Here is a 26,007-nt window from a genome sequence, read left to right as displayed (position 1 = left end):
CCCCCCTCCCTCCCATAGTGGTCCTTATCCCCCCCCCTCCCTCCCATAGTGGTCCTTATACCCCCCTCCCTCCCATAGTGGTCCTTAACCCACCCCATCCCTCCCATAGTGGTCCTTATACCCCCCCCCCCTCCCATAGTGGTCCTTATACCCCTTTTTTTATTATTAATTTTGTTTTATTATTATTATTTTTTTATTATTATTTCTTATTTTATTTATATATTTTTTTTTTGTCCCCCCTCCCTGCTTGATATATGGCAGGGAGGGGGGCTCTCCTTCCCTGGTGGTCCAGCATTGGCAGTTCAGTGGGGGGAGAGGGGGGCTGGCAGAGCTGTAACTTACCTTTCCTGCAGCTCCTGTCAGCTCTCTCCTCCTCTGCGCCGTCCGTTCTGCTCTTCTGTCAGCTTACACTGTAAGTCTTCTCGCGAGATTTACACTGGGAGCTGACCGAGGTGCTGACCGGACGGCGCAGAGGAGAGAGCTGACAGGAGCTGCAGGAAAGGTAAGTTACAGCTCTGCCAGCCCCCCTCTCCCCCAGTCTGTATTATGGCAATGCAAATTGCCATAATACAGACCTTGACTCGAGTATAAGCCGAGTTGGGGTTTTTCAGCCCAAAAAATGGGCTGAAAAACTCGGCTTATACTCGAGTATATACGGTAAGCATTTTATGCTCTTAGCAGCTTTTTACTGGTTATGGTTTCTGAATTCAAGATACCATAATTCCTACAGAGATCCCCTGCTCTCAAAGTGGTAATTAATGCTATTTTATTTAGTACATATTTAAATTACTATTTACAGAAGATATTCCTGATATTGATAAGTGACACTCTTATGCTTATTCTAAAGTGCCTTAGGAATACAGTGTTCTTTGTAAGTTAGTGGAATTTAGTACTAACAGCTGGTAACCGGTTTGTTTGTAAAACCTTTCTTACCAATGAATTCAGGTTTGCATAACTGTACAGACTTGTATAACCTTACACATTTAAAGACGGCCAGGAATTGTTGTATTTCTTGCTGGTAGTTACAGGCATTACCTGTAACTAGAGCTACTCATTTAGCAGAAAAAAGTAAAACACTGCTTTACAGATATGCTGACGTGTAAGCATTTCTGTAAACTGAAGTCTACAATTTAAAGGGACACTATAGTCACCAAAACAGCTTTAGCCTAATGAAGCAGATTTTGTGTATAGATAAAGTCTCTGAAGTTTCACTTCAATTCACTGCCATTTAGGAGTTAAATCACTTTTGTTTCTGAAGCTCTAACCACACCTCCCCTTGCAGTGACTGACACAGCCTGCATGAAAACAAAATGGTTTCATTTCCAATCTGATGTAACGTACGTTAGAAGTTTTTATCTCCTGCTCTGTAAAATTAACTTTAATTACATGCAGGAGGCTCCTGCAGAGGTAGCAAGCTATAAACAGAGCAAGAGAGAATAAATTCTAAATTAAACAAAATTTGCAATAAAGGAAGTGAAAACTTTAGATTACACTTTTCAAGTATTTAGAAAGTCTGCATAAGTCACATGCAGGGAGGTGTGACTAGGGCAGAGAATTGAGCCGTGAGACTGCAGGGGCAATATCTATACACCAAAACTGATTTATTAAGTTAAAGTTGTTTTATGACTATAGTGTCCCTTTAATTGCTTGCAATCATACATCCATAGAAAATTCAGGAACTTATAAACCACAGTAAAGGAGGTTGTATAAAGATAAGTGTATGATCCTGGATAAAATATAAGTGGCTATTGTTTCTGTGCAGAAATGAATAAGAAATAGAGGTATTTCTGCAATTTGCTGTCAAGATATTGCCACTTATGCTGCTGTCTACTTCAGTTGCTAAACGGTTCAAACAATATTAAATTCATTAGTATATATTCACAATACCTTGTGAGCACTCCTTTACAGCAAGTTCAGCCATGTAGTTTCTGAAACACAAAAAATGTTTTGTTTTCCTTTAGTTCAATGGAACACACATGAAAATGACATGTCTAAAAGTTAACGATTCATTGTAACATCGAAAAAATATGTACTTGCATTCATTTAAATTAACCTTTCTGCAAATACTGTAGAATGCCTCAGTTTAACTATTCTGAAAATAGGTCAGTGACCATAATGAAGATATGAAAGCATATAAAACCTACTGCCACAGTTCTTTGATCTTCTTCTGCACGCCAGGGTCCATGTTGCTGTCACAACAACAAAGGTTATTTTATTCAAAAGACAACTGTACATATAAATGTATGCCTTTATTAACAGGGGGTTACCAGCTATTGCTAAGCAGTAGCTAACAGCTCCCATTATACTCTATAGGAGCTGCTAACTTCTGCCTAGCAGCTGGTTTGGCACATGGCCCAACCCCCTCCCCCCCCCCCCCCCCCCCCAAAAAAAAAAAGACCAATCGCAGAGTGAAGTATGCATGCTCAGGGTAAACCTTTTTTGGGTGTGGGTGCTACAGTGAAACTTAGACATCAAGTGTTTCTGTTCTTTACCAGCAAGTTGCTAATCTGCGTGTGGTCAGTATCTTTGTAAACAGATGCAAGCAGAACTGGTCAAGACAAGAGCACCACACGTGAGAATATGTCCTTTCTAGGCCATATAATCATCAGTCTGTTGTGGTTTTGCCAATATGTTACAGTTGTGTAATATCACTTCAAGGTTTTAATGGGGGCTCCTACAAGATGACATAGATAATATGCTATTCTTCACTTAAACCAATTAGAACATGCAACCAGCTACAGATTACTTCTACAAAGACAACATTGCTCTTCATATAGGAGCTGTGGAACCAGTAGCAAGTATTTTTTCACAGGTTTGCAAATTAAAGGATCACTATAGGGTCAGAAACACAAACATGTATTCCTGACCCTATAGTGTTAAAACAACCATCTAGCCCCCTGAGCCCCTCATGCCTCCATAAATATAGAAAAATCTTACTGTATTCAAGTCTAAAGCTGTAACTCTGCATGCTGTTTGACTCAGAAAAACAAGCAGTCTGCTGACATCATCAGAAGTGGTAGCCTGATCCAATCACAATGCTTCTCCATAGGGTTGGCAAGACTGACAAGGAGGCAGATCAGGGGCAGAGCCAGCATGATTCCAACACAGCCCTGGCCAATCAGCATCTCCTCATAGAGATGAATTGAATCAATGAATCTCTATGAGGAAAGTTCAGTGTCTGCATGCAGAGGGAGGAGATACTGAATGTTTGGATGCATTTTAGGCCCAGGAAAGATCTCTAACAGCCATCTGAGGAGTTGCCAGTGAAGTTATCTGTAGGCTGTAATGTAAACACTGCATTTTCTCTGAAAAGACAGTGTTTAAAGCAAAAAGCCTAAAGGTAATGATTCTACTCACCAGAATAAATTCAATAAGCTGTTCTGGTGACTATAGTGTCCCTTTAAATTATACTCACAACACACTCCTTAGTTGCATTCAGCTGTGAGTTTTGTTACATTGATATAAAAGAATAAAACATATAAATATATTGCACTGATTAATGCTATTACACACGTAGGACACACAATAATTATATCAATGAATTTTCTTTCTTTGTATCCTATATTCCGGATTAAAATTAAAACAGACAACTCTGTCCTTTCTGACCTACAAATAGACCCACACATAGCAATCACTTACCAATTCAATAAGTCCACACTATTTGTCTCCATTGGTATCATAGTGAAGTAATGGACAGTTATGTAGAATTCACAGGCTCTCTGAAATGAAGAATACATTTACCTTGTGAAACGAAGGAAAATAAACACTAACAAAAGTTAAGTACCGTAGTATTAGTGATACTGTATGTAGAAATATACACACAGAGACATACAAATAAGAAAGGCACACAAATGATGGGAAGCATTTGTAATATCTGCAGTCTTTGGTTAACACTCAGACTATTTCATCAGATTTAGTATTGAAAAAAAATAATTTTGTTTTGTTTTGCAAAGCAAGATATTCAAGGCTATAATAGTATTAGCAGTTTGTTGATCCAGTAATAAATCTGACTTTCACTTTGGAGTTAAGAAGGAAGTTTTCCATTTTGTTGCACAAAAGTTGAGTTTATTTCATCTTCCTTTGGACAATAATCAGCATCAGTGATGTGTGAAAAATTGAACTTGATTTTTTTTTCCCAACTGACATTATTTAACTATAAAAAAAATAAATGTAAGATAGTACATACATATAAAACTGTCTGTGAGAAGCACTTTGTGTCCTACGTATCATACAATTAATTTGTATGGATATAAACATGTTATCACGACATATATAATACATCTAACAATGACAATGGTAATAATGGTCCTGCTCTTACAACTGATATATGTTACCACATGTTTTAAATATCATTGTTTACAAGGTAATATATATATTTATTATATAAGTGTGTATATATATATATATATTTACCACCAAGCATCTACAAAATACCAGTTAAAGAATCGTAATGAATAAGGAATATTACGTTGACAAGCATTTTGGAGACTATAGAATTCTCCACTAATACCCAATAATTATTTGCCACTGAAAACCTTGAGAGTCCATGTCACACTCAATAAGGGTGTTCCACTCGCCAGGGCAATATTTTCACTCACCTAGTCTAGTTGAGATGTATGTAAGGGTGGGAAAAGGACTTTTTTGGGTAATACGAAAACACACAAAAACAAACAAACCAATAAGCACTCACAAGATCTTCCAACTCTGTAAAGCAAACAGTGTAGTTTTTCAAGATGATAATTTTGTTCTTTACATGCGCTAATGTAAAGTGGTCACTTTCCCTGCAGATATAAAAATAAAACATTCAAACCAGTTCCTGTTAGCATGTATTTAGCTGCTTCAGTGAGAACAGTGATGTGTGAAGATGTCCTATGTTCTTGGTGCATTTAATAACTGAATGCATCTGCTGTCTAAAGAATGGTAACTTGCGATATTACACAAAAGGTTAAGATCTAATGTAATTATTACTTTTCAGAGTTTCCTGCCACTGTGTTTTTTTTTTTTTTTTTATTCTTTATTTTGTATTTTAGATAGTGTACGTTTTCGGGGTGGAGGTACAGAACGAAAATAGGGGGATATTGTTTGTGGTACAGGTATGCATCACATTCAAGTATTTTACACAGTGCATTGACTGTCCACATGCAAGTGGAAGTTGTGCCGAAACATCTTTAACATATTTACATGTCCCGTATTTTCTTTCGCTCTCGTATTAGTTTGCATTCCTGTTTCTTCTAGGGTTTGGGGTGGGGTACAGAAGTAAAAGGGGTGGGGGAAGGAGTGCCCTCTCATAGCGGTGTGCAGCTTATATCTTGAGGTATTTCCGTATCTTGGTCCTGTCTTGTGGTCTGTATATCTTGTTCCTCTTAGTTGTGGGCATTGAGTGTTGGGATATTTGCGGTTTTGCTCATTTCTTGTCTATTTCGTTTGGTGTGGGGGATAATGGTGAGAGTCAGGGGTTGGCTTATGTTGTCCTAAGTTTCCTTTTGGGTTTTCCCCTATGTCGTTGGCGTGGGTGTGTTGTTTGTGGTATTGGTCTCTCTTGTTGTCGTTGGTCTTAGTTGTGTGAGTTTTGGTTATTTTTGCTTGATCCTAGTGTCGGATGGCCGTGTAGGTCTAGAAGGGGGCAAGAGAGAGGATAGAGAGAACCCGTTTTCGGGTTGGTAGGGTGTCCCGGTTCGAGGCGAGTTGGGTGTGTGGTTTGTTCAGTGTGTGCCGGTGGGATTCGGGTATTCGTAGAACCCTGCCACTGTGTTTTACTTTATTACTTTGCATTTTAAATAAAGTAAATTACATTAATAAGACAATATAATAACTATCTCTATAAGGAGATAGAGAGTGTAACTACACAGTGCCTGAAAGATAAAAGCAGCTCAACACTAAAAGTGGAATACCCATTACCCACAATAAAATATAAATATACAGAAAAAGAGGTATAAATATTATATCAAACAAGTGGAGCGCTATACGTAATAGAGGGATACACTCACCCCTTTAATACAATGACAATCCTGAATATTTATGCTTGAATGTACATATAAAAGGAAACAGAAAGAAAACAAAAATATATAGTGCAGACGGTTCCAAAAAGTAGACAAGTGATGGTAATAAATGGCTGAAACCACTCACATGGACGGGAGCCTATGTAATATTGGTTCTGTAAACAGATCCTTTATGCTCTTTGGGCAGCAAACACTACTTGGGACAAAGGGGTGTGTTCGCTGCCCAAAGAGCATAAAGGATCTGTTTACGGAACCAATATTACATAGGCTCCCGTCCATGTGAGTGGTTTCAGCCATTTATTACCATCACTTGTCTACTTTTTGGAACCGTCTGAACTATATATTTTTGTTTTCTTTCTGTTTCCTTTTATATGTACATTCAAGCATAAATATTCAGGATTGTCATTGTATTAAAGGGGTGAGTGTATCCCTCTATTACTTATAGCGCTCCACTTGTTTGGTATAATATTTATACCTCTTTTTCTGTACATTAATAAGATATGTCAAAAAAAAAATAACCTGCATAAAATGCAACAATTGTATAAAGTTTAAGAAGTTTATAGCTGGAAGAAAGAAACTGACATTTTATTTATTTGCATATTCCATCAATATTCTTTACATTGATGTTACTATCCTTTTCATGCATTGTATTGATAATGCATTAAAAATTAAAAACAAAACACATGTCAAGTATCAAATCACCAGGTAACAGGGTCTTTTTTTTATTTTTAAACAAAAATTTAAGATTTTCCACCAAGTCCTTAGCTTAGCAAACACTGCACATGTGCATATATGAAGTCAAGTGAAAAAAAACATGTGCAATACACTGGACTGCCTGTAAATTTGAGTAAAATGTCAGCAACTTCAAGGAAGTAAAATTAATGACCAGCAAATTCCACACTCACTATTGTGCCTGGCCACAGTTTAATATAACAGTGAGTAAAGTCATGGTTTACCAACAAGTATGCTGCTTTTGCCTAAGTGTACTAATTTACAGTGTTACAATTAAAGACACAGCATTGTTCTGCTTGCACTTACCTTTCCATTGTTTCTTGTGCCTCTTTGGTAATGATTGCTCGGATGTAATACTTTCTGTCAGAAATATGTACAACAGCTGCTGGATCCTCAGGATCATTTGTTGAGCTGATCGGCATCTTCACAAACTGCCAAGATAAAGAGAGGAACATAATGCATCATACATTTCATATGACTAATCTTTATGCACATAAGATAGCCCATTCAGTTAAAGGGAAACTCCAGTGCCAGGAAAACGATCCGTTTTCCTGGCACTGGAGGGTCCCTTTCCCTCCCACCCACCAATCCCCGGTTACTGAATTGGTGAAAACCCCTTCAGTTACTTACCTGAGGCAGCGGCGATGTCCCTTGCCGCTGTCTCCTCCTCCGCGACGCTCCTCCTTGTGATTGTGTCGGCCGGTGGGCGAGACTGATCTCGCCCACCGGCCGAGGAGACCTAATGCGCATGCGCGGAAATGGTGCGCATGTGCATTACGTCTCCCCATAGGAAAGCATTGAAAAATCATTTCAATGCTTTCCTATGGGGTTTTGAGCGACGCTGGAGGTCCTCACACAGCGTGAGGACGTCCAGCGACGCTCTAGCACAGGTTTCCTGTGCTATGGACCAGGAAGTGCCCTCTAGTGGCTGTCTAGTAGACAGCCACTAGAGGTGGAGTTAACCCTGCAATGTAATTATTGCAGTTTATGAAAAACTGCAATAATTACACTTGCAGGGTTAAGGGTAGTGGGAGTTGGCACCCAGACCACTCCAATGAGCAGAAGTGGTCTGGGTGCCTGGAGTGTCCCTTTAAGTGTATGTATAACAAATTAATACTTAACTCTGTGTGTGTGTTTAGCTCCGATATATAGAAGAAGCATCGAAAACTGTGGGACCCTTAGACCATTTATTAAAGATTACCAAATCAGAAAAAGGTTTCAGGACCCCTTTTCCTTTCTCAATGTACAATGTATTGTACATTGTTAAAGTGACAGGGGTGCCAATATGTTTGTGTTTTGGTGCTCATCAATAAATGATCCAAGGGTTTCACAGGTGGCCCTTGTTAACTAAGCTGTGCACTGTGCTTTTTCTATAATTTGATGCATATGTCTACTGCTGAGGGAACCACAGGAACTTTGCACATGTCCTGCAGTCGTGTGAAACATTTTTTATATTTTGGTACCGCATATATCACATTCCACATTTTTTACATTTTCTGATATACAGAAGAAATCAGTACGCTAATAGACAGGCCCACATGTTATATACTCCACAAATGAGCACTTACAACATTTTGTTTCCATTAAAGTTGGCATTGAGAGAAGGATGGCTAGGGGACAATAAGCTGAAAGATACTTCACTAGTATCTGAAAATGAAAGGCCAACCCAGCCTTTCATTTCTGTGTAAGCCTGATTAAGTCAGTGATTTTGTCAGACCATAAGCACACTGTGACAAGCAAGTCATTACTTTGCATTCTAAATACTTTTTAAATAAAGTAACTTACATTAACAGTGCCCTAACAACCACATCTCACAATGCATAGCAACAGTGCTACTTTGTTACATATTGTTACAGTTGGCAAAATGAAATTGGACACAATCATGGACATAGACCACCACTTTTTTTGAAATCATATAAATGAATAGAGAACATAATGCATTCAGTTTAAAAAAAAAAAAACGGCAGACGCAAATTCCATACATTTTACTACATACTTTAAACCAAGCGCAATTTTACAATCGAGAACACTAAGTATTAAATACAAATTGACTTTAACATACTTACTTCAACCACTTGAGCAGGAACAGGCTTGTTCTTGTGATTTCTAGAGTCATATTTGGCAATTGCATCAAGTATCCATGGGTGACCAATGATGGAGTGCTGAGGACGCATTTCTTTTTGCCTATAGGCTGTAACCACAAAAGAATAATAAATACATATATCTTCATCTTTAAAGGAACACTATAGTCACCTAAATTACTTTAGCTAAATAAAGCAGTTTTAGTGTATAGATCATTCCCCTGCAATTTCACTGCTCAATTCACTATCATTTAGGAGTTAAATCACTTTGTTTCTGTTTATGCAGCCCTAGTCACACCTCCCCTGGCTATGATTGACAGAGCCTGCATGAAAAGAAAACTGGTTTCACTTTCAAACAGATGTAATTTACTTTAAATAATTGTATCTCAATCTCTAAATTGAACTTTAATCACATACAGGAGGCTCTTGCAGGGTCTAGCAGGCTATTAACATAGCAGGGGATAAGACAATCTTAATTAAACAGAACTCACAATAAAGAAAGCCTAAATAGGGCTCTCTTTACAGGAAGTGTTTATGGAAGGCTGTGCAACTCACATGCAGGGAGGTGTGACTAGGGTTCATAAACAAAGGGATTTAACTCCTAAATGGCAGAGGATTGAGCAGTGAGGCTGCAGGGGCATGTTCTATACACCAAAACTGCTTCATTAAGCTAAAGTTGTTCAGGTGACTACAGTGTCCCTTTAACCTGCACAAGGGCATTCCTTGCTTTCACCTTCTCCACTGGCAGATAATATAACACTCTATCGGTCTTCTTAATAGTTTCTACTATTCTTCTATTTTCCTCTACTTATGCGCCTTTAATTACTTTTCCCTCTTTCTGATATGTATTTTAATGTCAGCTGTCAGGCTGTTGTTTTAGTTTTCATGTGACATTTTAGTAGGGATTTCATGCCCATGGTTCCAACTTAACTACTTGATGCAAACAGTTATGTCTGAGCTATATTCCAGAACCATATGCAGCTAAGTTCCTAAGATGTGTTTGGCCAGGGAAGCAGTACTATTGCTTATTCTCAGAAATTACACTGAACATCTACCAAATCTAATTATATGGTCGTATACAGACTTTTTTTTTTTTTTTTTAAAGCATGTGAATCCTAGCAAAATAAATCTAGCACTACAATTAATAATTAGAATACAAATGTAGGAACCTAACAGAGAATAGGTTGTACATCAACAGATGAATATAAACAAGTGATCATTTCACTTTAAAAAAAAATAAAAAATGATTACCACTATATGCCACGTTCTCTTGAGATCTTAAAATTGCAAGCTATCTTAAATTATATATTACATTTCAACATCTGCCTTACTCCCCAATTGTTTTCATAAGGTATTGCGATTTCATCTAACGAAGCAGATGCTAAACAAATAAATGCAATTTTCAGCACTTAATGACAAACGATATAGTTAAAGACAAATTATTAACATAACATATGCACACTTTCTCCAAACAGGGTTTGGACAATTGTTGCAGGGCTCAACACGTCTACTCTCCACTGACGACTGGAAGCTCCGTTCTGTAAGCTGTGATATGGATATTAAACTGCCTGTGAACATATTGAGTGGTATTAAAATGCAATTGAGTGGTATTAGGACAGAGCTATACTAGCAGGGTTATACAAAGTGAGAATTGAATTTAAATTTTAAAAGCAGTATTGTCACCTTTGGCGAACTTTCCCAAATTTACAGACACCCGAGGGTGACAATGCCGCTGGGAGTCCGGTGGCTGGGAGATTTAAGGGTGATACTTACTTACCTGTACTTGTCCCTCGCGGGCATGGCCATCTTGTTCAGCCCACTCCAATGTCACTGCTGTACTCTGGCTCATGTGCAAGAGTACAGCACTAAGGTCCATGGAGGATCCGGACAGATCCTCTATGGACACAGCCAATTCCCTTCACTGGTGACGCCTGTCGTGATCGACACTTTGACTTCGCACTGAATTTAAGAGAGTTAGGCGGAGTAGAAAAAAAGAGAAAGTAGTCCCTATTTATCTCGGTATATCTCTAGACGGGGGTTGGAATTTTAGTGAATTTCCAACCCACTCAAAATAAGTATTTTGTAAAGATTCTAGGTTTTGTTATATTTTCCACAATGCCATTGCTTCTTCTCACAGCAGCCTTGTTATTCAGATCTAGAGCATCACAATAATAATGATATGCCACGTGGCCAATATAGGTAGTGGGTGTGAAGTGATATCCCAGCAACCTCTTCCGCTGACTGAGGTAGCAGTATGGAGTAGTCCTTGCTTCATTACCACTAGACTAGACACCAGGGTCTGTTGTAACTCTGACTTACTCTCCACCCCTCTGGTGCTGACACTCATGTAAACTGCAGGGGGAAATTAATAAATGCATCCATTTGTATATTTCTCTTCTATTTTACCTCCACGATTTGAAGGATTATAAGAATAAGACAGATTCAGGGTTATTTACCAAAATGGCAATTGCTGGCAATACAAATTTAAGGTCAAAGTAGATGAACTAGAAAAATTATCACAGTCAGCTATGTTTCCAGTTTGGGTACTATAACCTTAGCAGGCTTATTTACTAAAGTGATTATTTAAAGCAGTGTTTCCCAACCCAGTCCTCAAGGCACACCTACCAGTCCAGGATTTAAGGATTACCCAGTTTTGTCTAAGGTGTTTTTTTAGACACCTTAGACAAAACTGGATCACATTATTGCTGTTTGTGTGATACATTTAATTTTAACTGTATCATTATCAGTTTTTTTATTATTCTGTGTAAATACATTTTGTATTATGCATTTCATATCTGATTGATTTCATTGTTATTTTATATCAGTCTTAAAGGGACACTCCAGGCACCCAGACCATTTCTGCCCATTGGAGTGGTCTGGGTGCCAACTCCCACTACTCTTAACCCTGCAAGTGTAATTATTGCAGTTTTTTATAAACTGCAATAATTACCTTGCAGGGTTAACTCCACCTCCAGTGGCTGTCTAGTAGACAGCCACTAGAGGGCACTTCCTGGTTTCTAGCACAGGAAACCTGTGCTAGAGTGTCGCTGGACGTCCTCACGCTGTGTGAGAACCTCCAGCATCGCTCATTTCCCCATAGGAAAGCATTTTCAATGCATTTTTAATGCTTTCCTATGGGGAGCGCTAATGCGCAGCAATTAGGTCTCCCCGGCCGGCGGACGGGATCAGTCTCACCCACCGGCCGACGCAATCAGAGGGACGAGCAGCGCGGAGGAAGAAGCAGCGATGTGGGACATCGTCGCTGCCTCTGGTAAGTAACTGAAGGGGTTTTCACCCCTTCAGAAACCGGGGATTGGGGGCTGGGAGGGAGAGGGGTCCTGCAGTGCCAGGAAAATGGATTGTTTTCCTGGCACTGGAGTTTCCCTTTAACGATCCCTGGATGATTTATCTGATCCATATCAGTTTTGTCCAGTAGTTGCCATTCTGGAGTACAGCCTTAAGTGGTGATAGTTGTATTTTGGTGTGCTCACATATCCTTGTTTATCTATAATTGTATCTAGTGATCAGTTGCTCATCTATATGTGACGCAGCCCTCCTTCCACCCCCGTTTTCTACTAATACAGTATCTATTTCCTTTTTTCAGCTACCGTTTACTTTAAATTAACCAAAGTGAATATCAAATTCTAGGTCATAACAACCGAACTAGGAAACTTCTCTAAGTCAGCTATGCTTCCAATTCAACTACTTTGGCCTTAAAAGATAAATTCACTTTGAATTCACCTTCAATTCTCACCTAAGTGGAAACCCTGTTGCTGTTTTGCCTTGGAACTCAGTCCATGACTAAATATTTTGATTTCCTCAAGAATACCCAAAAAAGCGTGTTTTTTTTAGGATATAAAGAGAGGAGAAAACAAGAAGCTGTTACAACATGATGTCAAGTCTGCCAGTGGAGAACTTGACCCATTACAGTGCTATGGTTACAAATATGCTTATTATGATACTGAAATACAAAGAAATCATATCAAGCCAAAACACTGGGGAAAAACCCAACAAAACAATATCAATAAACATGAGACAAAATAAAGAACTTCCTGTTACTGTTACTCCCACCTCTTGGGATTATTTTGTTCAGTTTTTGGTCATTTGTTCCCCATTATTGGTAAATGCCTACCTACGATGAAATCACATTAAAATACATCTACACTCCATTCTCATGTTAGTATGCTGCATGGTACACCTGCAAGGTAATTACCTTTCTTTTCCATAGAAGGTTACAGTTGTTTAGTTATTTCTACCTTGTCACACAGTGACATACCCTGATTACATCAGACCTTGAACTTAGCATAGTTTGCATATACCGTATCTAATTATATTCATAAAATGTGTGATATTTGGCTTTATTGCAGGACAATATTATTGATTGAACGGATGTATTCTGGCCTGCAGTCCGCCCATCCCATTACAATGTGCTCACAGTGTGTAGAAATGTTCTAATCATGGAATTCTCGGGATATAAAATATCATTTCACACAGCTAACGCTCTTACTTCTCTTAACATAAAATGGGAGCATTTAATATGATTATAGTATGATTATAAGGGACTCAGAGTTCCTAAACTGACATTTATTCCATGTTATTATTATTATATATTACAGCAATACATGTAGCACTGTCAGCCGGCCTGTACCCGGTGTGACCTGCACATAGAGCTGAGGGGGGAGGGGGGTCTGATGTAAGTGTGATAACTGAGCCCGAGGACACTTACACTCACAGGATAACTGGACACTGACGCACTCTTCTTACATCATGTAATTTGACGCAGACTAGGGAGCGCTTTCCAGGGTGTGACGTCACACAGGCGCGCCTCACAGCCAGCCCGAGCTGTAAATACACAGACAGACTCTCGTGCAGCCATGTTGGTGGAGCCAGTATATGGCTCCAATAACAAACATATAACTGTCAATATATAAACCGTGTCAAGTCCAATATTCATGTTTAGCGCCAGGTCTGTGCTGGGCGAATAATTATGTTTCCTGTTTTTTAACCTTATTTTTCTTAATTAAAACCAACACTAAGTAAGCATGGACCTCCAGCCCACCGTAGTTAGCTCCGGGCGGAAAAAAATAAATAAGCGTTGCTGTGTGACGTCACTTCTGTGCGCCGGCCAGGTTACGGTTTTGACGCATCATGGAGCCTGCACCTCGCAGCATCTCTGTGCACAATTTCAGTGAGAGGTTCAGTGAGCAGACTGTCCATTTCCATGTGATGGCCATGCAGGACTGCTTCTTCCTCTGGGTCGGAATATCAGCCACACTCAGCAATATGGCTGTAGCTATGGGCAGCAGATTTGTGAGTTTCTTATAGTCAGTCATTACTAGTTTCAGTTAAAGGACTTAGTAGACAGAAATTAACTGCATTCAATTTATTTAAACTCCATTACAAATATTTACACTCTGCACCATAACATTTGGAATGATGCAAAATTGTAGTGCTGGTGCTTGGAGGGACTTAAAGGATCACTATAGTGTCAGGAAAACAAACTTATATCATCCTTAGGACCCCCCACCCTCATGGCCCCCCTCCCTTGGCCCCTTCAGCCACTTACCTTTATCCAGCGCCGAGCTCTCTCTGCGCTGGTGATCTCTCCTCCCCCACCGATGTCGGCTCCCAAGTGCGGAATGCGCATGTGCAGCAATTCAAAAAAATATACAAAAAATGTATATTACCAAACAGTCTATAGGAAAGCATTTCTTAATGCTTTCCTATGGATGTTCCTTTACGTTGGATGCGACTCAGAAGCACCTCTAGCGGCTGTCCGCAAGACAGCCACTAGAGGTTGGCTTAACCCTGCAATGTAAACATAGCAGTTTCTCTGAAACTGCTATGTTTACATCTGAAGGGTTAAAACCTGGGGGACCTGGCACCCAGACCACTTCATTGAGCTGAAGTGGTCTGGGTGACTATAGTGGTCCTTTAAGTGGAGCTTTATTTGTATAGGAACCAATTTTCAATTTTAAAATGTTTGCAATCTGCTACTGTACTTGGAGAACACCTGTGGTGGTAAAGATGAATTTGCTACATTACACAAATTTGCATGCAAATGGTATATTTGACTTCCCATTATACTCTATGGGCATTCGCTTTAGTCGTTCACCCTTTTCATTTCATAGAAAACATTTGATAATCCCATTTAATCTCCATGTCAAAAAATTGATACTGAACTTGGAGAGTATGCCAGGAAAAGATTTTTCATATGTTTCACGGTTCAGATTCCAAGTCACATATTGCTTCCCATTATATTCTATGGGCATTCCATTGTATCATTTACCTGTCATCCCATAGAAAAGCGCTATAATTACCAGATTTTACTATTAATATGACGTAAAGTCATGATTTTATTAATGACACGGAGGCGAGTATTATGCATTCTTTCTTTATTTACTCCCAGCAGCAAGAAAGGAAGTATGATAGAATCATAGAAAAAAACATAACAATAGCATAGTAACACTGGCACCAATCAGGATCCAATACTGTCCATATGGGTGTGGTGCTTCTTGACTCCTCCTCTTTCTGTGTAGATCCCAAAAACCATTATTGTAGGGTCCAAAGTATTCCAACAAAAAAAACTCGAACTCCCGAAACACACACACACATCCGGCAATTCAACTAAGTACAGCTTCAACCGCCAACTCTTGAAGGTATATTCAAGCCAAAAGAGAAGAAAATATATGGTAATATCGAAACCTTGAGACTGTTGGTTCACTACCATCAAACTCATCAACCATGTTAGTCAATCGATAAAAGTATCATATAAGTTATATTTTTTGGATACATTACCCACCTGCGTGTCATGTATGACATGTACCTACCATGTTGTGTCATCCAAAAGGCCCAATAAATGACCTGTAAATTAAACACCAACACAGGTAGGGTGGGTGAGAATAATCGCATCATGTTAATAGTAAAATCTGGTAATTTTATTAAAGACACGGAGGCTCCTATTATGATATTTTAAAGCTGAGCAACCACCATACTGGAAATATGCTGCGCCAGACGAAAATAGAAATTACGAAATGTAGATGTCTTCCAATCTACAACCTATCATGGAAGCCTTAGAAGCCATAGCCCCACAAATGGAGTGGGAAGAAAACAATGTGTCTATGTCTGCCATGGACAATAATCACTTGATCCAACGAGCTAAAGTAGGAGTAGATACTGGTAGATGTGGCACTCGAAAGGAGATGACTAATGGATGGAGGTGATTTGAACGGAGCGAGATCGTATGGCGCTCATATTCCTTAAGACATAATACTGGGCACAGTTTTGGGTTGTCTGGAAATGATGGGTAAAAAACCTCCTTAGTCACGGATTTTTTCCTACGTGAAACATTAAAGGATACTCCGTTCGGAACAAAAATGCGTGCTTGCCAGTCCAGCGCTCTGACATCAGCAACATGTTTACATGAATGTAAACAAAACAGCATCAACAGCTTGGCTGATAATTGTTTAAGCGAAAGTTCGTGATTCAAGGGCCAAGAGAAAATTTAAATCACATTAACATCCCAAAACGAAGAATATCAAGCCTGAGGGGGCGAGAAAACCGGATGCCTTTGAGCAAACGACAGATGAGGGCATGTTTACCAATTGGAGTACCATCTAAACCCATATGTCTCACTGATATAGCTGATCTGTACAGGTTTATAGTATGAAAAGCTGTTCCCTTTTCGAAAAGCAGTCAGAAATTGCAAGATTGATTTCACAGGAGCTGATATGGGATCCACCGATTGTCCCACACACCAATCAGTCCACTTTCTCCAAGCCGACCCGTAAGAACGTCTGGTACCTGGAGTGTTGGCTGCGAAACATCCTCGAGATTCCATGATCTCCTGAAATGAGCCTTGCCATCAGATGAAGTAGATCCTGGTCGATCAACTCGTGACTTACTCCCTCTGGATTGGTCTGAAGGTAGGGCATGTCCTGAAATATACGTGGAAAGTCTATCAACATTTCCAATAATTGTGGGAACCAAGGTTGTACCCTACATATCGGGGTTATCAGAACCAGGGTCCCCTTGGAATATCGAAGGAATGCGAGGGTCCGAGAGATTAGGTTGAAAGGTGGAAAAGCATAATTCCTCCCCTTGCTCTAGTCTTGTAAGAATGCATCTGTCGCCAGAGCATCTGGGTCCGGTCTCCAACTGAAGAACTGAGGAAATTGGGCATTCAGCCGAGACGCAAAGATATCTATGTGGAAAGGCCCCCAAAGTCGAGAGAGACGTTGGAAAATTATTGGGTGGAGATGCCAATCCTCTGAATCTCGAAGGTATAGAGAATTCCAATCCGCCTTTGCATTGTCTCGTCCTGGGATATATTCTGCTACTACCGATATGCTGTGTTTCAGACACTAATGCCAAAATTCTTGAGCCATTACTGCTAGAATGTTCGATTTTGTTCCTCCTAGGTGGTTGATATAACGCACCGCTGAGACTTTGTCCATCTTGATTAGGATAGAGCATGAGATGCCTGAGGGAGTCATGCTGCAAATGGCAAAGGATGCCGCTAGCAGTTCTAGGCAGTTGATGTGTAGCAACGTTTCTTCGTTGGACCACTGGTGGAAACTGACCCGCAATGCGTACTCCAGCCGTGTAAGCTGGCGTCCGACTCTATGATCAGATCTGGTGTAGACCCAAATATTGCCCGTCCGTTCCACGCCTCCATGTGGGCTAACCACCATGTCAACTCCTCTCTGGAGTCTTCGTCCAGCGTAACACAGATTTCGTACGAGTGTCCGGAGCGCAGATACGAGGCTTTGAGTCTTTGTAGGGCACGATAATGTCATGGGCCCGGGAAGAAAGCTTGTATGGACGATGCCATTAGTCCTATGATCCTCGCAAGTTGTCTGAGGGATATGGTCGTATGATGCAGTCGTCTGATCTCTTTCTTGATCGAAATCATTTTTGTCTTTGGGTAGACACAACCTCTGTTGTACAGAGTCCACCTGAAATCCCAGAAATTCCATGCATTGGGAGGGTAGAAGGACTGATTTCTCCCAATTCACCAAGAATCCTAAGTTTTAGAGAAGGTGGGTCGTCCAAGACAAGTGAACATGTAGTTGGGATTGAGACTGAGAAAGGAGAAGGATATCGTCCAGGTAAATGATTAATCTGACCCTTTGTGTGCGAAGGAAGGCAATCACCGTCTTCAGTACCTTTGTGAAGCACCATGGAGCAGAGGACAGGCTAAATGGCAGACAAACAAACCTCCACTTCGTTCTTTGCCACTGAAACTGCAGTAGGTCTGGATGTGCTTCCGCGACAGGGATTGTCAGATGAGCATCCCGTCAATCTAGTGTGACCATCCAATCTGATGGTAGCAGGATGTCCCGAAGGCAATGTATACCCTCCATTTTGAAGTGGTGGTACTGGACAACAAGTCCTCATGGGCATGTGCCCGCTTCCACAAACTGGCCGATTTTGCCCGGCATGGGGCTCTATTGCGCAGTGGTATCGCGCCATCTTCGACAGCCTGAGGCGTGTCATTAAGTACAGGCCAAACCTGCAGTTCTGGAGGGGAAATAGTATGTCTGCTTTTAACCAAAGCTTTGCGTCCCGGTTGTGCACATTAGTGGTTCTTGGATTTTGTGTGCCCTGAGGGCCACTACCCTGAGTCTGCAGCAATGCTTGGGCTATTGAATGTGTGATAGAAGACGACATTACCCCCATCGCGGAGGCCAAAGCCTTGTTGATGGATTGTGCCGAGGAGGGATTGTCATCTCTACTATCCCTGCCTGAGGGGGGAACCCCTGGTGTGGGACACACTGAACCTGCGGGTCTCTCAGTCTGATCCTGCATCATAGCATTTGCAATCACTATCTGCCCACAGGGAAAGATACTCCCAATCACACTCGGGGTCAAATTTACTAGGCCCAATAAATCAATGCTACTAGCAGGTAGCTCAAGGGTTAGGTAACAGTACCTACAGTGACCTGTAGGGAAAACAATCCTAGCTAAGGCTTAAGAACAAAAGGTGTCAGGATAGAGTAATCCTCCACACCAACACTTACAATTTGAACAGCAATAAAGCACAGTATGGGTCTGAGAGTGCGCCAGGAGGGTAGGAGAAGCCGTTATCCACCTTTTACAACGAACCGCCGAAAACGCAATCAAAATGGGTGCAGCGAGTGAAAGTATACACACGCGGCGTCAGAAACCAAAGATGGCCGCCGCGTGAATTGCGCATGCGCGGCAGGTAGAAATTGGAAAACCGCCTGTCTGACCGATCACACATGCGTGGACCGTACGAAATTGCTGACCAGACCGCAGACACTCACAGTAAGCAGTTAGGTAGCCCAGCTGCACCACCAATGGGGCTGACCGTGCAGGGACAGGAAAGTGTTGAAGAAATACCCAGGAAGAAAAAAAAAAGGGTCCCAGAGACCTCAATAGGCAGCACTCCCAGGCACCAGCAGGACTTTATAAAACAGTAGTAATTAGTGAACAATAAACATACACCATACATAAATCTGCACAAAAAATACACATATATGTATGACACTCAAGGATTAGCAAGAGATGGAGTATTTAATTGGTCTGAGGGAGCAGCAAGAAAGAGGAGGAGTCAAGGAGCACCACACCCATATGGACAGTATTGGATCCTGATTGGTGTCGGTGTTACTATGCTATTGTTATGTTTTTTTTCTATGATTCTCTCATACTTTCTTGTTGCTGGGAGTAAAATAAAGAGAACGAATGCATAATACTCGCCTCCGTGTCTTTAATAAAATCCCAATTACTTTGAATTTTACAATCTGCTGCTGCACTTGGGGAACACCTGTGGTAAAGATAAATTTACTACATAACACAGATTTGCTTGCAAATTAGTGTTCATTTTTCTTCCCAGTATACTCTATGGGCATTCTCTTTAGCCATTACCATTGTCATTCTATAGAAAACATTGATAATCCCACTTAATCTCAATTTTAAAAATTGCCACTGATCCTGGAAAGTGAGCCTGCAAAATATGTATTTCATATGTCTAATAGTTTTGCCTCTAATTGAAATATTTTGTTTCCATTATTCTCTATGGGCATTCCTTTTCCTTCCATTATTGTATATGGGCATTCCTTTTCCTTCCATTATTGTATATGGGCATTCCACTGCCTTGTTAAAGTCTATGGGCATTCCAATCTGTCATTCCTTTTAGTATGTCCCCATTCTTAACGTGTAATATATTTCCATATTGAATTCACTTTTGTAACACTCCTCAAAAAAAAAAAAAAAAAAAAAAAAAAATATAGCAGTATCAGGGGTAGTCTCTGTTGCACTGGAGAAAGCAATGACACTACAGTAAACAATTTGTAGGGAAAATGATATTGGGTCACGACACAAACCATAACAACTGGATCATATTGTGGTCAGTATGGTAATGGAAGGCTGCAGCTGTATCCCCTGATTCTGGGTAATCCCATTTTCCAATTATTTAAAGTAGCTCTGTCACTGTTTGGGGCAAGGTCTCTGCATAATTTGCAAAATCCCCTCTAGTTTTAGTACAGTGGGTGAGTTTTAATTACCTGAACCTTCCCACCTGGTCGCCACCATCTTCTTCCAGCCAGTCCTCTTTAGCTCATGGCCTTTCATCATGCGTGAGAGTACAACACTGACATCTTTGGAAGATCACAAAAGACCGGGGCATCCTCCGCAGACTGTCCCTACTTATACTTATTTAGGAGTTGGGCAGTGCTGCTTTAACTGGGAATGGTTGAGATTTGCATTAGCAGTATCAATCTTATTTATATTTGGATGACATTAAATATCTGAACCTGCCAGCTGATGCACTCAGTCTATTACTGCTGCCCAAATATGACTAAAACGGTTATTGCTAATGCAGAAGTGGAACACCACCTCTAGCAGAATGGCAGTTCCAGTTGGGCCCAGGTTCAAACCATTAAAAAAAATAACCAAGGGCAGTGGCGTACATACCGGGGTCGCAGGGGTCGCGGCTGCGACCGGGCCCGGCCCGGCCGCCCTGCGACCCAGGTATGTAGGTCACTGGGCCAGCCTCTTCTCCTGGGGGGCCCAGGAGCCGGCCACCTCAGGGCCCCCCGAGGCTGGCCCTGTAGTCACCCGGCTGGCCGGTCCTGCGGGCGCGCGAGGGAGCACTGTCTCCTGAGTGCTTCCTCTTCAGCTCCCTCGCGCACCGCACTGATACCGGAGCCGGAAGATGACGTCATCTTCCGGCTCCGGTATCATTGCGGTGCGCGAGGGAGCTGAAGAGGAAGCACCCAGGAGACAGTGCTCCCTCGCGCGCCCGCCAGCCGGGTGACACCACTGGACCCCAGGGAATCCCCTCAGCTCTCCCACAGGTAAGGAGGCTGGGGGGATTAAAAAAAAAGTGTTTGTGTGTGTGAGTGTATGTTAGTGTGTGAGTGTGTGTTAGTGTGTGAGTGTGTGTTAGAGTGTGAGTGTGTGTTAGAGTGTGAGTGTGTGTTAGAGTGTGTGTGTGTTAGAGTGAGAGTGTGTGTGTGTTAGAGTGTGTGTGTGTGTTAGAGTGAGAGTGTGAGTGTGTGTTAGAGTGAGAGTGTGAGTGTGTGTTTGAGTGTGTGTTTGAGTGTGTGTGAGAGTGTGTTAGAGTTAGTGAGTGTGAGTGTGTGTTAGAGTGAGTGTGTTAGTGAGTGTGTTAGTGAGTGTGTTAGTGAGTGTGTTAGAGTGAGTGTTAGTGAGTGTGTTAGTGAGTGTGAGTGTGTGTGAGTGTGTGTGAGTGTGTGTGAGTGTGTTAGAGTTAGTGAGTGTGTTAGTGAGTGTGTTAGTGAGTGTGTTAGTGAGTGTGTTAGTGAGTGTGTGAGTGAGTGAGTGAGTGTGTGAGTGAGTGAGTGTGTGAGTGAGTGTGTGAGTGAGTGTGTGAGTGAGTGAGTGTGTGAGTGAGTGTGTGAGTGAGTGAGTGAGTGTGTGAGTGAGTGTGTGAGTTAGTGTGTGAGTGAGTTAGTGTGAGTGTTGGAGTGTGTGAGTGTGTGTGTCTGTTACTGAGTGTGTGTCTGTCAGTAAATGTGCGCGTCTGTTCATGAGAGTGTGTGTGTGTGTGTCTTAAGCACTTGCCTTTCTCCAGCGCCGGATTCCCTTGGCGCTGGGAATCTCTCCGCCCCGATCCGCCTCTCAGCTCCGAATGCGCATGCGTGGCAAGAGCTACGCGCGCATTCAAACCGCCCATAGGAAAGCATTACTCAATGCTTTCCTATGAACGTTCAGCGTCTTCTCACTGTGATTTTCACAGTGAGAATCGCAGACAATCCTCTAGCGGCTGTCAATGAGACAGCCACTAGAGACTGGATCACCCTCAGTGAAACATAGCAGTTTCTCTGAAACTGCTATGTTTTCAGCTGCAGGGTTAAAACCAGAGACCTGGCACCCAGACCACTTCATTGAGCTGATGTGATCTGGGTGTCTGTAGTGGTCCTTTAAGTGTATGTGTTTATGCATGCACTGGCGTACATACCGCGGTCACACAGGTCGCAGCCCTGCGACCTGGTGCCGCCGCCATGTGTTGCGGCCCCAGCCCGCGCAGAGTAAGCGCGCGGGGGGGCCCACGGATCAGTTTTCGCACCGGGGCCCCATGGGTTGTGTGTATGCCACTGACCAAGGGGGGCAGCACCCACAGCAGCCTGTTAGTACCATAACCAAGGCAACAGCATGTGGCCCAGTACATTATAAAATAGTAGTTTTGTCCTGGCTCCTAAAATTTTCATTTTGGCTCCTGACTAGGTTTACATGTAAGATAAAAACCTAGGATGTGCTTGCAGAACATACCCAAATTGGTCATTTTAGTTCCCTATCATAATCTCTGAACGGCTGGTGAATTTCTCACTAATGTGGGCGAAAGCCTTAATTTAATTCAACAAACCTGCAATTACAGATAATTTAGGAGGGAACTGTAAACTCAAGGAAAAATTACCTAGATTAGTTAATTTTTGCAGCTTGACTGTTTTGTGCATTTCCCTTGTGCATGTCGCATTTCCATGTTTGTTAAATCAATGTCATCCATATTTTAACACCATTTCTTAGTGGAGTATGTCAGTAGTGGGCTTGTAGTGGTTAAGGATCCTAGACTGCTCCTTTAAGTAAAAATCCAATTCTTCTTTTAATTTTGTGTATTTTTCTATATGCTGACTAAAGAAATCAAAAATCTCTGTTCTTCACTTTTAGGACACAGTCCCATTATCTACATTGCTCCTTGGCGATAAATCAGACACCACTTCATGCTCCTTTGCACAGAGATTAGGTTTGTATGGGTTATCCTTTACTTGTGTTTGACCTGTCTGTCATATATTGACATCATGAGATGTTTCTATTAGATGATGGAAACGTGTCTACAGGGTTCACTTACATTTAGTCACAATGATCATATAAATGTCAAGCAGTCAGTGTTCCAGTTTATCCCATAGGTATTTGCTGGACAGATCCAGTATAGACTTAGCAGCTCCAAAAGCACATCTTATGGAATAAGGGTAACATACCATTTACTGATAGTTGAATGAACAGTTCAAATGTTTCCACAACTTTTATTTGTAGTTACTTAGTCTTTACTGGATGTCTTCATAATAATTGGGTGGTTACCCAATGATATCATATATAGAGATGAGAGAACCTTTTTCTATCTTCTCCCATCTTGGTTGTTTGGGATAAATCCCCTGGAAACATATGCTAATCTTTATAATTAGGTTCTGTTAAACCCTTTACTGCAGCTGCCATGATTGTTATGAAAGGGCTGACATTGATGCTGTGGTTTAATGTTTGTATTTTGTCTTACAGCCAAGAAGACTACAAAACAGGTATTTGCCAGCATCAATATCCCAAATAATGACAGCCAACTCATGTTGCGGATAGAGAAACGGATCAAAGAGGAAATGGAAGCCTTTCCTGATAAATTTTGATTGTCACTTTGCCGTTTGTGAAAGGAAGGCCTCGATATTGCAATTTTCTCTGTGGTGGTTTGGATTCCAAAGCAGTAGACGTTGGTCAGATCCAATAGAAACCACAAAGTTGAGCTGACTGTAACAATGTATACTGTTTCCCCCAGAAAGGGCTGTAAAACACAGGAAAGACCAGAAGTAGCCAAGATCTGACTAATTTAATCCCTATTTAAGTGTATGGGAGATCATACTTTTCCTCTGGGAATGTTTCTAAATACAGTCTCGTTAATCACTCATAACAGTTTGACTTAAGAGACAAGATTTTTTTTAAATATATTTTAATAAAGAATTGTTCAAATGAATCGTTGTGGTCAGTGTGGAGGAAAACACATTATACAATCACAGTGTAAAATAAGATTAGGTGCACTACAGAATGTGATCTTACTGAGCAGTACAACTAAGAACATTTTAAAGATAAAGGCTTGTCCAATTGTCAGCCCTATTATTTACACGTTGGGAGATCCCTTCTATGTGCAAAAGTCTCCATAACCGATTTTTTTTTTTTTTTTTTTTTTAATTTATCTTTTTTAAATTATTTTCTTTGTGCATTGTTAGACAAACACACTTATATAGACATATTCATAGGGAAAAATAGACATAGAAATTGCATTGTCAGAACAAAGTATGTCATGAGTGGTGCACATTTTATATAGAGGGAAACATAATAGACTAGAGTCAACATTTGTGAGTCAGGGCAATAGTGATATAAGATATTCAGCTAGGTTGACTGACTACACAATATAAACTACAGAAGGTTGGGACCACCAAGGTATTTAAATATTGAGCTCCGGTAGAGAGCTTTGACTTGAGTACCAAGTGAAGGGGCACATGATAGGCAAACCAGCCATAGGCGTGTGCCTGGGCACACCCTAATCCCCGGGGCACGCCTATGGATTGAGACCGGCAGGGGATATCTCCCCTGTTGGCTCATGCAGAGCCGGCGCTATCCGCTCTAAGCCTCCATGGGCCGGTGGGGAGGTCAAAGATCTACCTCACCGGCCCACAGCAGCATGGAGGCAGGAGAGGACCCGGGGAGCTCTAGCCAGCAGCTCCCCCAGGGTTCCTCTCGCGAGAGTGAACTCTAGCCCCGCAGGATCACCAGGGATGGCACATGGCAGCAAGGATTCCCACCTCCCTACATAAGGTAAGAAGGGAGGGGGGGGGGGGATATTTACTAATCTGCCCCCATCTCCACCCCCACAATCCCTCCAAACATACAGCACACACACATACAGCACCCGCACACTAACACACACAGCATCTACACACATACAGCACCCTCACAAACACGACACCCACACAACACACTTACAGTACCCTAACAAACACACACAGCACACTACCAGCACCCTGACAAACACCCTCACCCACATAGCTTATGTTGCTGTCATCCATCTTGGATAGACCAACTGGAGGGCACCTTCACGAGAGTCGCCCTGGAGCAGTGCAGGGGTAAGCGATTGCTTGGTGAAGGCTGGGATAACCCCCAGTGGCTCAGACTATTTGCATGAGGTAAAGCTTTGGTGACCCCCCGACGTGGAAATCGTCCGCTTCTCCTGCCAGGGAAACACCAGGCTGCAACAAGGTATAGGCCGCAGCCAGGGGCGTATTAGCCGCGAGGCAAACAAGGCATTTGCCTTGGGCGGCATTTTCCAGGGGGCGGCAAAAAACGCCGCCCCCAAATGCCCAAGGCAAATGTCCTGTTAGCCTTGCGGCTAACAGACATGCTGGGCTGGTTGCTGGGCGGCCGGCGAGGGAGCTCTTCCCCTGAGCTCTCTGCTCAGCTCTCTGCTCAGCTCCCTCGCGCGCCGCCCGCAGAGTGAGACTGGGAGCCGGAATATAACGTCATATTCCGGCTCCGCCTCCCAGCCTCACTCTGCGGGCGGCGCGCGAGGGAGCTGAGCAGAGAGCTCAGGGGAAGAGCTCCCTCGCCGGCCGCCCAGCCTGCCCGCCAGTGCCGTCCTGCAGCCACTTGACCACCAGGGAATTGGAGAACACCCCCAGCATTCCCAAAGGTAGGGGAGGGGGAGTAAATTAAAAAAAAAAAAAAAATGTGTTAATGTGAGTGTGTGTGTGTGTGTGTCTCTGACTGTGTGTGTGTCTGTTAGTGTGTGTGTGTCTGTTAGTGTGTGTGTCTGATAGTGTGTGTGTTAGTGTGTGTGTGTCTGATAGTGTGTGTGTGTCTGTTAGTGTGTGTGTGTCTGTTAGTGTGTGTGTCTGACTGTGTGTCCGACAGTGTGTGTCTGACTGTGTGTCCGACAGTGTGTGTCTGTT

General features: G+C 41.9%; 2 protein-coding genes across 3 annotated transcripts in view; one reads left to right on the top strand and one right to left on the bottom strand.

Moving 5' to 3' along the window:
- Positions 1-13,592, bottom strand: part of ACD (ACD shelterin complex subunit and telomerase recruitment factor) — a 53,482-nt gene extending 39,890 nt beyond the window's left edge. Inside the window, exons 1-7 of one of the 2 annotated variants that reach the window (XM_063451774.1) lie at positions 13,533-13,592; positions 8,798-8,922; positions 7,038-7,162; positions 4,691-4,781; positions 3,640-3,719; positions 2,145-2,189; positions 1,888-1,928 (exon numbers count right to left, since the gene is read on the bottom strand). In XM_063451774.1, the coding sequence (XP_063307844.1) occupies positions 1,888-1,928; positions 2,145-2,189; positions 3,640-3,719; positions 4,691-4,781; positions 7,038-7,162; positions 8,798-8,905 (490 nt within the window). In that variant the 5' untranslated portion in view covers positions 8,906-8,922; positions 13,533-13,592. The remainder of the gene's footprint in view (positions 1-1,887; positions 1,929-2,144; positions 2,190-3,639; positions 3,720-4,690; positions 4,782-7,037; positions 7,163-8,797; positions 8,923-13,532) is intronic. The other variant, XM_063451775.1, reaches the window with a different exon arrangement.
- Positions 13,593-13,940: 348 nt separating this feature from the next.
- Positions 13,941-24,035, top strand: PSMG4 (proteasome assembly chaperone 4). The gene is made up of 3 exons (XM_063451776.1): positions 13,941-14,122; positions 22,967-23,042; positions 23,573-24,035. Exons 1-3 carry the CDS (start codon positions 13,961-13,963, stop codon positions 23,692-23,694), a joined length of 360 nt encoding a protein of 119 aa, XP_063307846.1. The 5' UTR covers positions 13,941-13,960; the 3' UTR covers positions 23,695-24,035.
- Positions 24,036-26,007: the final 1,972 nt, after the last annotated feature.

Source organism: Pelobates fuscus, chromosome 4 (genome assembly GCF_036172605.1).
Source record: "Pelobates fuscus isolate aPelFus1 chromosome 4, aPelFus1.pri, whole genome shotgun sequence".
In the NCBI taxonomy this organism is placed as follows: domain Eukaryota; kingdom Metazoa; phylum Chordata; class Amphibia; order Anura; family Pelobatidae; genus Pelobates; species Pelobates fuscus.
This window is presented reverse-complemented; position numbering and strand designations above follow the sequence as displayed.